Source organism: Oreochromis aureus, linkage group 3 (assembly GCF_013358895.1).
Source record: "Oreochromis aureus strain Israel breed Guangdong linkage group 3, ZZ_aureus, whole genome shotgun sequence".
Classification (NCBI taxonomy): domain Eukaryota; kingdom Metazoa; phylum Chordata; class Actinopteri; order Cichliformes; family Cichlidae; genus Oreochromis; species Oreochromis aureus.
The window spans coordinates 105,515,741-105,526,782 of NC_052944.1; the positions used below are offsets into that span (position 1 = coordinate 105,515,741).

The window sequence follows — 11,042 nt, forward strand, 5'->3', positions numbered from 1 at the left end:
TGCTTAACTTCATGTCCTTGTCTGGTCTTGTCTAACTCTAACCCTCAAAGAGTCTGTCAGTCTTGTTCTGTAAAACCTAAAGAATAATGGATTTGATCAACTGGTCCGGTAACGAAATTAACACCCTCTTCTAGATGAGAAGCCGAGATATTTGCTGCCATATACTTGATGGTTGGTCACATCGTTTATCTGGCGAGACTCTCAATGGAGGACACTGAATGACATCTACCTATTCAGAACCACGATAGCAGAGTTCTGGCTGATCGGAGCTGACTTGGCCCTGGCTTATCAAAGAACAAGAAGCTTTTGCTTCTTCTTGCTCCACAATTCATAGCGCGGCAGTCACTGTGGATAATTTTGCCGCAGACGGCAGAAGCGTAGCGGCCGAAGAGTAAACTGTTAAACGTAAGTACTGAATATGATGTCACTTATTTATGTGCGAATGTTTAATAATGAGGAACATTAAAACATTACTGTTGGCCACATGTCGACAAAGTTATGTGACATTAGCGATGTTTGTACGTTCAGCGTTTACTTTGTTTTAAAGCCTATAAAATATAATACAATAGTTGACCTTAATCTTACAGAGAATGTGATGATTTTATGGGTAATTAAAGTCAGTCATATATCCACAAACACAACAAGCTGAAAGTCAGTGATGCTGCTCGGTTTGCAGTCCTGAATATGACGGCACAAGCAGGATTCACTGCACTGTTAATGTTAGCTATGTTATATTGCTGCCTCTGTTCGGTGGTGTCGAGCCAAACGGACTTTAACGTGTGTTTGAACGAGCTGACGGTTCACTCGTTAAGCTGAAAGAAAGATGCTTTAATCACAGGAGTCACACATGTGTCCACTGGACCATCTGGAACTCTTCTTGTTTAGCACTCGTAATAACACAAACACTAAATCCTCCTTCTCTTGTGCTGTTTTGTAGCAGTGTATACACCTGAGACTGTCACCTGTCTGTCTGTCCTGCACTCTCTCTCTGTTTCTTTCTCTCTGATTGTGGAATAAAAGTATGAACATGTATTTATAAGTTACACTTGTGTTTGAATCCTGCAGCTTATCACACATTTGATTTCCATGTGTGACAACTGCAAGTGTCCAGAGTGAGGACAGACTGAGGGACCCACTGCTGCACATCATCTGTGAGGCTTTGCACCCTGATGATCCACCAGGACAAACTCAGCAGTGTGTGAGGAAGAGGAGGAGGAAGAGCCAGCAGCAGCTGACAGATGGAGAGAATAGACAGACTGTTCCCTGTTTGTGAAGGACTGCTAGGAAAGTTTAACATAACTAATTGTCTGTCCTGAATCAGTCTTATTAGGTAATGTTCAAATAATTTGATCATCCCAGTGTTTTCAGTGTGGGAGAAAGTACTCAGGGCCTTCAAGTTACACACTATGAAAGGCAGCAACAAGTTTAATATTCAGAAACCTAAAGTATGTATCAGCAGCAGAATGGAGCTAAAAATAAATGTTTGTTTCAGTTCTATGAAGCTTTGAGTATTTTGGATTAGTAGTCCTGCTGTGTTTGTTGCATCATATTGCTGTAATTGTTTATATGCTTTATATATTCTGAGCTAAGTTGATCTATAGTGTTACATCATATTCTATAAGGATGTTATGTGTTTGTATACTTTCTGCCCAGTTTGACCCATTTAGCAGCAGTCAGCCTGTTTAAGGCTCTGATATCTATTCTGTATGACTTAAAGCAGTTATGACATGGTCTGATTTTCTCACCCAATAAAGGGATATTTAATATATCAGTCTACTCTTCATTCTATCAGAAACAGTTATCACAGCTCGTACATTTTCTTTTTACACATATATGTAAGCATTGAGCCAAATGTAGTAATGCCAACATATTAAAATAACAATATTTGTCTCTTATATATAATACATCTGTATATACACTGTCAGAGATACTTGAGTGTCTTTGAGTGAAGATTTAAGGTGATAGGAAATATAAATAACTGGAACTTGAATCTTTACTGAAGCTCCGTATTTGACACAGAGTTCACTCACATGTGCTGTACCAGTGTACCTGCACATGTGATGTGACAATAGAAGTGATTTGATTTGAGAGTTCAAACTCACTGCTGTAGTAACTTATAATGATTAATATAATAACTATAATATTGGCCATCTCATATTTACACTGACTTTAGTCTCATGAACAACATTAGCTAATTGTTATTTACTAGCTAATCTTAAATGACTGTGGGAAGGTGGGACTCACCGAGCAGGAGCAGAGAGGCAGCTGCAGCCTTCATGATGTCTGGATGCTGACTGACTGTGTGAGACGCCTTCAGCTTCCCTTTCATCACTTCCCTTTGATCCCATTGGGTATCCCTGTGTGCTGTTGGTGGAGCCTCACAGTACTGCATGTATCAGAGAGTTTGGCAAAGGCCGGATCATTGCAGAGGTTTGTTTTCAGCCTGACAGGAACACAAACCTGACTCTGTGACTCTTTGTTTATTTGCTCAGTGTCAATGTTTTCTTTTTTCATTTATTTTAATCACTTTATATTGTTATACTCTTGGTTTTCCCCATTTTATGATGATTTTCATGAATGAATGCTTGTCACAGAGTTCCTCAGGGTTCTGTGCTGGGACCAGTACCTTGTCACATTGTACATACTTCCTTCAGGCAGTATTATTAGAAAACACTGCATTTGTTCATTGCTATGCAGATGATACCCAGCTTTACTGATCCAAAAGCTAGATGACACAAATCCACTAGTTCGTTATACAAACATTTCCTAAAGACATAAAGACCTGGTTTGTGATTCATTTCTTTCTTAATAAATTCATGAAATATTAAAAAGTCATCATTATCTGAAACTGTTCAAAGGTTCCTGATCAACAGTTCCTGCTGCAGTTTCAGATCCTCTCTCTGCTCACAGGAGAATCAAACCACTGAAGGAGATGGCTGAACTTTGACCTCTGACTCCTCTCAGCATGTTTGCTCTGCACCTTATAAATGAGCATCTTATAATAAGATGATATAATAAAATATCTCATTATAATAATGTCAGATGTTTGTGTTGTTGACATTAAAGCTCCAGTTATAGACCATGAGAGCAGAAGTGTTGTGTTCAGGTATGACGGAGCTGTTTTCATAAGATTTAAATAGAAGTGAGCGTCCAGCCAATGAGATTAGTTCTGCTCTGTGTGCTCTCTCCTGGTTGGTCTGTGGATGTTTCAATGCTGTTGCTATTACAGGTTATTTTAGTGTGTTATGAGTGCAGTTTCCTGATGATGTTCCCCTTTAGTCCTGTGCAGCTCGTCTCAATCACACGTCTTTGATGTCTGAATCTTTTATTGTGGTTGGATCCAGTTAAAGCACAAAAACATCACAGAAACAAACAGCTGTGAATATAAAATAGTCAGATTCATGTTTTTACACTTTGATTCAATACTTCAGAAATCAATTTGACAGCTTATTGATTGATCAGTGAACAGAGTTTACAGCTTTGGACACTTTCAGATTCCTCAGAGGATCTATCAGCTTAGAAGACATGCTCAGTGGTGACATCAGCAACAATGTCATCATACTCCGCGTCACGCAGGGGCGTCTCCATGGAGACAGCATGTTTGTTACCTGTGGGCAGAGCGGAGAAATCAGGACGGTGCTGATGTGATCAAAGTGTTTATGTGAGAATCTGCTTGAGTTTGTACCTGAGCTCCTGCTGCAGCAGATGGACAGGAGCAGGATGGTGCAGATGCAGTACGGGCAGAAGGCCAACAGGTGGCAGATGACTCTGATCCAAGACACAGAGGGAGAAGAAGGAAGAGGAGGAGGAGGAGGGGAGGAAGAATTGTTTGGAAGAAGCAAAGTGGAAAGGGAAGAATTGGTCTCAGAAACTGGAGGTGGAGAGACGGATGTTTTAAGAGACGTTATAGGAGACCCTGCAGGAGAAATGATGAAACAGGTAAATGAGTTAGCTGAGCAGGCCAGGTCTTTAAACAGGAAGTGATGTCATTGTACTGACCTCTGACCCTCAGAAAGCTCTGAGGAGATTCTCCAAACGTATCAGTAGCACACCAGTAGAGACCTTCATCAGAGTACTGGGCTCTTCTGATGTTGTACTCCGATGTAGATCCAGGTCCAACGAGACGTCCATTCATGAAGAAATAAGATGGAACTGTGTCACCGTTCTTCTTCTTGCATTGTAGAATGACACCAGTTCCTGGTCTCACAGGAAGTACAGGGATCTCCATGATCACACCTTTTTCTGAATAACAATAAAACAGAGTAATGTTTGAGACACAGTTCAGAGCAGAGTCACACAGAGACAGAGACACAGCTGGAACATCTCACTTTCTGTACTGGACACGCTGATGGTAACTTCATCACTCTTCTCTCCAGATAAGCTTTCACACCAGAAGTTTCCACTGTAGGACGAGTTACGATCCAGAAGACACAAACTGTCAATCATCACAAAGTCTTCAGCTGCTCCACAGTCCTCAGTGAGTCCTCCTCTGGTCCTCCTCACCGTCCATCCGTCAACTTCCTGTCCATCCTCATCATCAACGCAGCCCAAAGACACAGATGTGGGTCCACTGAAGAACTGCTGAAAGTTTGGACTGGCAGACAGATAAACTGGAGGACAGAAAGAGGAAATTGTTAGAACAAAGGTCGCCAGCAACACATGGAGTTACAACTGTAAAGGAGGAGAAAGCAGATTCAGGGTGGGCATTAATCATGAGACCTTCAGGACCAGAATCCAGGATCCTGATGGGGCCCAAGCTAACCTCTGCTAATAAAATACAAAAATATGAAAAGTCTGCTTAAGAGTCCAATTTCAGATCCTTGGGCAATAGGGCTCATGTGAACATAGTGCTTTGATTGGGAGAAACATTTTAAGAGAATCAATGTCTTTACCTGGATAATTTGATATCATCAAAAGTGGTTTCCTTCTTGACAACGTCACTCTTTCTAAAACCCACCGTCAAAATAAAAATAACATTGCTTCAGATTTTATTCATTATTTTTTTAAGCAAAACTGAGTTTCTGTTACTTGTTTTAAAAGTAAAATGGAAAGCAGCGCCTTTAGCTTTCAGGCCCCCGAGTGGTCTGGGAAACACGAAGGTGCTCCCAGACCAGCCGAGATATAGAATCTCTGCAGCATGTCCTTGGTCTTCCCTGAGACCTCTTTCAGTGGGACTTGCCCGAAACACCTAGCTCCAGTAGGCTTCTTTAACAGGCATCCTCAACTGGTTAATTTAACATGGAGGAATAGCAGCTCTACCAGATGGATGAATAGCAGATTGCCGAACTCCTCACCCTATCTCTGGCTAACTCTGACAGCCACACCTTGGAGAAAACTCACTTCCGTCGTTTGCATCCACAATCTTATTCTTTCGGTCAAAGCCAGAGTTTGTGAGAATGGGTGAGGGTGGGGATGCAGATCGACTGATAAATCAACGGCTCTCTCTTCACCATGACGGACCGGCATCCGTCAGCATCTGCATCACTGCAGTCGCATTAATTCATACAGGAAAGTTGAATGAAAAAAAGACTTTCTTTATTTTTGTGTCTGAGAATTTTATGTTTATGTTTCATGTACAGTACAATTCAGGAACTGTCACTATGTGTCTTTTGCAATGTGATATTTTTATAAAGTATCTTGAAAAGTATTTGATATATGAAGTTAAAAATCATTATATAAGGTCCGTGTTATGTGACATGGAATGACTGACCGTCCTTTTCACAATTATTACTGTTTATGTCATAATAAAAGACCCGTGCCTGCGTAAAATTATTAACAAAATGTTTTCTTATTTTAATCATCTCTGTCTTAACACTGTTGATATTTATAAATTTGGACTTTTTCCTACGAACCATTTATTATACGTACATCATAATACAAAAAGTAAAAGCGAGGATGTTTTATGCTTAACCCTTATTACCAAAAATATCAGATTATATTGTGAATAAGGGTGGATGTGTTGTTCTTTAATGCATCTGTGAACCATCCTGATACTTGGAAACAAGGGTGATGACAGACGGATATTTGCTCTGGTAAATTATACTCTCTACAAAATCTACAACTTAGTGTAAGTCTGTGACTACAGGGTCAATGAGGGACCTCTTTAAAGGGCTTTCCTTAAGATTAAGACCGGCGAACAGCAATTCGATTATTTTAAAGACTGTAAGGCAGTAAAAATGTATTAATGGAAAAATTACAGCTGGTGGAGAACATTGTGCATAAGGCCATTCACAACCCATTAAAAAGACCATATTTAAAAAGATTTATAACTTATATGAAGAACTAGAATTTTAGGGCACTTCCAAAAGAATGAAGAACTCCGTAAAAATAAGTAAACATGTAACTGTATTGTCCAGTAGAGTGGGATTACTACTGTAAGACAAACATTTAGAAGTAAGTATTGGCTCAGTGTATATAAAACGCACTCTGTTCTGTCACAGAGGAATGACTGCAGACTGTCTCTGCACCTGAAATCATAAATATAAACTTAAAAAAAAGACTCACCTGCAGAAACAGTCGGTGCAGACAGCAGCAGCACACACACGCCTGCAACAGGAGGGCAGAGGTCACTAAAGGTCAGAGGTCACTGAGGGTCAGAGGTCAATGAAAGCTCAGTTAGGGTTCAGAAATGATGCTGTTTTAGGATTTTTATGTTCCTCGACTGAAGGAAAACCAGAACCAAGAACCTCATCCCGACTCTGAGCAGAACGGGTACATGATCTGAGCTCATGTACCTGCAGGCTGCAGATACTCAGGTGATACATCAGTGGAAGCATCACTGATGCACTCATGCAGACGTGCTGTCTGAGCGCGTGTTGGATGAAGCTGTAAGGAATACATGTTCACTCACCCCGGAGCAGACAGACGGACGCAGTCTTCATGTCTGAGTGATGACTGAGAGTCTGAAGCCTGAGCAGCAGAGAGGCTTTCAGCTTCATCACTTCCCTGTTACACATTCAACACGTCCCTCTGCTCCAACACTTTCACTACCCGTCTGACTGAGCTCAGTCAAAATGCGCCCGTTACTGCAGAAATCAGTCATCAAGTGAAGAATCTCTCTGTTACACCAACATCACAACTTCATTATTAAATGATCTTTTTTTCATGTAATCCTGCATCTTAATCATAACAAGTGACCTCCTCCTGGTGTGTGGGTACAGATCCTGTTCTGCCAAACGGAGACATTATTTCACTCTTAGCTCAGAGATCAATTCAATTCAGCTTTATTTACACAGCACCAAATCACAACAACAGTCACCTCAAGGCGCTTTATATTGTAAGGTAGCTCCTACAATAATACATACAGAGAAAAACCAAACAATCATATGACCCCCTATGAGCAAGCACTTTGGTGGCAGTGGGAAGAAAAAACTCAATTTTAACAGGAAGAAACTTCCAGCAGAACCAGGCTCAGGGAGGGGCGGCCACGACCGGTTGGGGTGAGATCACATTTTAAAGTGTCCATCATAAAACATGCTGACAGCATTTAAGTCACAGATCTGAAGAGAAACCTACAAAACAGCAGCATATCCATGTGGCTTCAACTGTGCTTCATCATAGTCACAGTCAGAGAGAACGACAGGATCACTGAGTCAGCAGAAATGTCTGGAAACTCACCTTAATCACTCCAGAACCTTTCCACCTTTAACTTCACCATCGCCCTGAACTGGGCTGGAACATTAAAGGGGATAAAATAAAAACCTACAATAACCTGGTTGCATTCAGGTGAAGACCCCTAAAGGTGCTTCTCAAACTCTGTAGAAGCACCTTTAGATTTTTGGCCATGTTGTTTGCAGGAACATTGCAGCTCTATGAGCGCCCTCATCAGGTCACCCCACAGATTTCAGATGGATCCATCTAAAACTTTCACCTTCTTCTGGTGTTTTCTGCTTTTGTTGATCTGGATGTCTGCTCTGGGTCACTGTTGGACTGACAGGTTAGCTGAAGGTTTGTAGTATTTGGACATGTTCAGATATTCGGTGTGGATTTAAATATATGTCCATTTGCTCTGCAGTGTCAGATTTTGGTCCTGCACAGCGCTGCGACTCTCAGTTTGTATTTTTATCCTGCACGTCTCTACATGATGCTCCTGAAACTGTTTCTGTTTCTTTTCCTGCTTCATCTTTTTCCTTTAAAGGTGTCGGGATGGCGAGCCGTGACTGATGATGGGAACTGATGAACTTTCAGTCTGTGTTGGTCGGGTCTGATTTAGAGGCGGTCATTGACTGCCTTTAGCATTAGCTGTAGCATCGTTTCGGTAAGCTGCGCATAAAGTCTTCTTCCAAATGTTCTCTGTGGGGTTCGGGTCTGTGGTGGTGAATCTCCCTGACCCACACTTTCACAGTTCGAGTGTGATGAAGCCTGGTGATGGCATCTTGGAATAGCCTGGATCACCAGAAAAGCAGAAATCCTCACATGGAACAAAACATTCATGTATTCAGGTGATCAGCTGACCTGCTTAAGAAATGAAAAGCCACTCACTGCATCAGTTAGGGTTATATATATATATGTATAACCCTAACTGATGCTTTTCATTTCATTGAATCCAGGTGTGACTGTTTGGGCCAATGAGTGTACCTCTGGTTTGCTAACTTTGAGTTCTTCCACTAAAACCATGGTTTGGCTTCTGATTCAGAGTCTGAGTTTGACTCAGAGGTTGATGTTTACTGACTTCCACAGCTGCATACGTGCATGTGGTCAGAGAAGGCCAGGGTTTGGTGATGGCCTGTAAGTTTGGCACACCTTTCCTTTGGAGGCTCTTCTCCTCAGATCATTTGAGCTCAGCCAGGCTGGATGGACACCATCAGTACACATCGTTGACTCTCAGATATCTGCAGGAACAGGTCCAGATTATAGGGGACCATCCAGGACTCTTACTGAATTTTTCTGGAAGTCTCTCCTGTGTTTCATGGTCTCACTGATATGGTCTCACAACACCTGTGCAGCAAGTGTTTGACTCTGAGGATGGTATTAGTGAAGTCACAGTGACTCAGTCATGCTTCTTTGGGAATTGTGCCAAAGTCAGACCTGGAGTTCAGGACTTAGCTGTCATGACTTAGGAGTGCTTCAGGTGTCCTTTGGAGAGGATTGGCTTCCAGCTGGTGACGCCGCCATAAAGGTCTGGTTGGAGGGGTTGGAGGGGTGCTGCACTGATGGTGATGTTCTCCCAGGGTTCACAGGCTGATGACTTGGAGAGTCCAGCCTGATCCTAGTGTGCCTGCTTGTGATCTTGTTTTTAAATGGAGCCATCTAAGAGGTTGAGGTTGGGGGTGACACTCTATGAGCAGGGGTGATTTTAGCCCATTTTTGGGGGTGCTTCAGCGCCCTTTCTGCCAGATTAATGGTGGCTGAGATGCAGCGGAGCAGAGGTGTAAGTGCCTGGCTTAAAACAGGACATATTACCTGCATTTAACCTTCAGTTACTCTTTATAAATTTAGGTAGGAGTCAGACCATGTTTCTTTTTAGCTGAAAAACATTACACCAGGTAACCTGCAGTGTTGGAAACGTGTTTTCCGACGATGTTTGCTATCCTACAATCCGTCCTACTCTGTAGTAAAATCAGCTACATTTCATTTTCCTGTTACTCCATTGAAATGTATACAGCATATTTAAAATCTAAAACTTAAAATTGTCCATAGGCTGCTGTTGTTACCACTGTCCTGTTTGAAATGCAATGAGAGAAGCTGCTTATTTTGTCATATGTGCCGATATCAAACCCAGGAGCCACATTCAGGTAAAAGTGTAAAATCAAATGATCGGTCAATAAAGGATAATGTTGGATCAGTGTTCCAATATTTATATCTTTTATTAGATGTACATGTGGTTTGGTTATTTGCCTTTTGGTTGAAAGTACACTGAGAGAGGACTTTTTTTCATTAGTGATCTTAATAGTATTTTTTTTCATATTAATGTAATTTTTCATCCAATTGAATACAATCTATTTGTTTATGATTGTCAGTCCAAAGAGGGAGAGAGGAAAGAGGGGAACGTGAGGAGAAAGTACAAGGTCAGGAAGAACCAGGTAAGAAAACAGACAGGGAAACGTGACAGGCAAAACAGAAACTGGTAAACTGCTTGAGAGACTTGACCACCAAAATGTGATAGACAGATTTTCCAACTTCAAGGTGAGGCGACATAGGTTAAAATAAAATATAAAATCTGCAGAGCCATAGTAGTATCTGCAGTAAAGCTCTTTTTATACATTGTACCATCGGCAAAGTTGCCTCCATTTTTATAATGTTTTTATTAATATTTTGTACATTTGTACATTTCAAGGACTCTATTTTTGGAGTGTATTTTTATATATCTGTATTATATTATACAAACACATTAAAGGTGAATCTCTGTCCAAAAAATTCACTCAGTTTACTTCCTACTCACTATGATCATCATTCATCATTTTTCCCCAGTAATTAAGGTTAGGATATGTATTTTTTAATTCCAATCCATTCTTCGTTTGCAGCATCTAAATAAGCTTTATCAGATTTGATGGTTTTGTTACAGACTTTAGTGTTTTGCTTTTCTTTCACAACTGTGGGGATTAAATTGTGTTAAAATGTACAAAAGAGTGATGTCATGTGTTAGGTTTATATTATTGATTGTCATTTATGCTTAGAAATATATAATCATTTATGCTTAGAAATATATAATCATTTGTACATTGAAAGAATGTCTCATCCTAGGAGGTCTGTAGCAACTCTGTGCAGCATGAAGAGGGGAGTGTGTTCACTCCTCTTCAGAGTGTTCTGGCACAGATCACACACTTCCCAGGGTCATGAGAGAGGTCGTATCCTGACTTGCTGATATATGGTATAGTAAACACACGTATATCTGGTTAGGTGTAAGAGCCTTTGTTTAGGTGGACCACTGGACTCCTGGCACCAGCTTTGGGGAGTCGTTCACAGGGTCACATCTTACCCCCCCCCACACACACACACACACACTATGCACAGACTGGTATTCTTTGGTCACATGTATACTTATGTAAGACGTCATATGTTAATGAATCTATGCATATTCATGTAACCTCAATAAAAGAGCA

General features: G+C 41.0%; 1 protein-coding gene across 1 annotated transcript; it reads right to left on the reverse strand.

Moving 5' to 3' along the window:
• Window positions 1-3,324: 3,324 nt before the first annotated feature.
• Window positions 3,325-5,752, reverse strand: LOC120438662 (high affinity immunoglobulin gamma Fc receptor I-like). Its single transcript, XM_039609132.1, has 4 exons — window positions 4,329-5,752; window positions 4,000-4,242; window positions 3,686-3,916; window positions 3,325-3,608 (listed from the first exon to the last, which is right to left on the reverse strand). Exons 1-4 carry the CDS (start codon window positions 4,444-4,446, stop codon window positions 3,517-3,519), a joined length of 684 nt encoding a protein of 227 aa, XP_039465066.1. The 5' UTR covers window positions 4,447-5,752; the 3' UTR covers window positions 3,325-3,516.
• Window positions 5,753-11,042: the final 5,290 nt, after the last annotated feature.

What these genes read in the sequence shown, in the direction of transcription:
- LOC120438662 (XM_039609132.1), bottom strand. Translation starts at nt 4,446, where the DNA reads ATGATTGACAGTTTGTGTCTTCTGGATCGTAACTCGTCCTACAGTGGA. An exon ending in CAGCGTGTCCAGTACAGAAA is followed by an intron (nt 4,243 to 4,328) that starts GTGAGATGTTCC and finishes ATTGTTATTCAG; the next exon opens with AAAAAGGTGTGATCATGGAG. An exon ending in CTGCTGCAGCAGGAGCTCAG is followed by an intron (nt 3,609 to 3,685) that starts GTACAAACTCAA and finishes CTCTGCCCACAG; the next exon opens with GTAACAAACATGCTGTCTCC.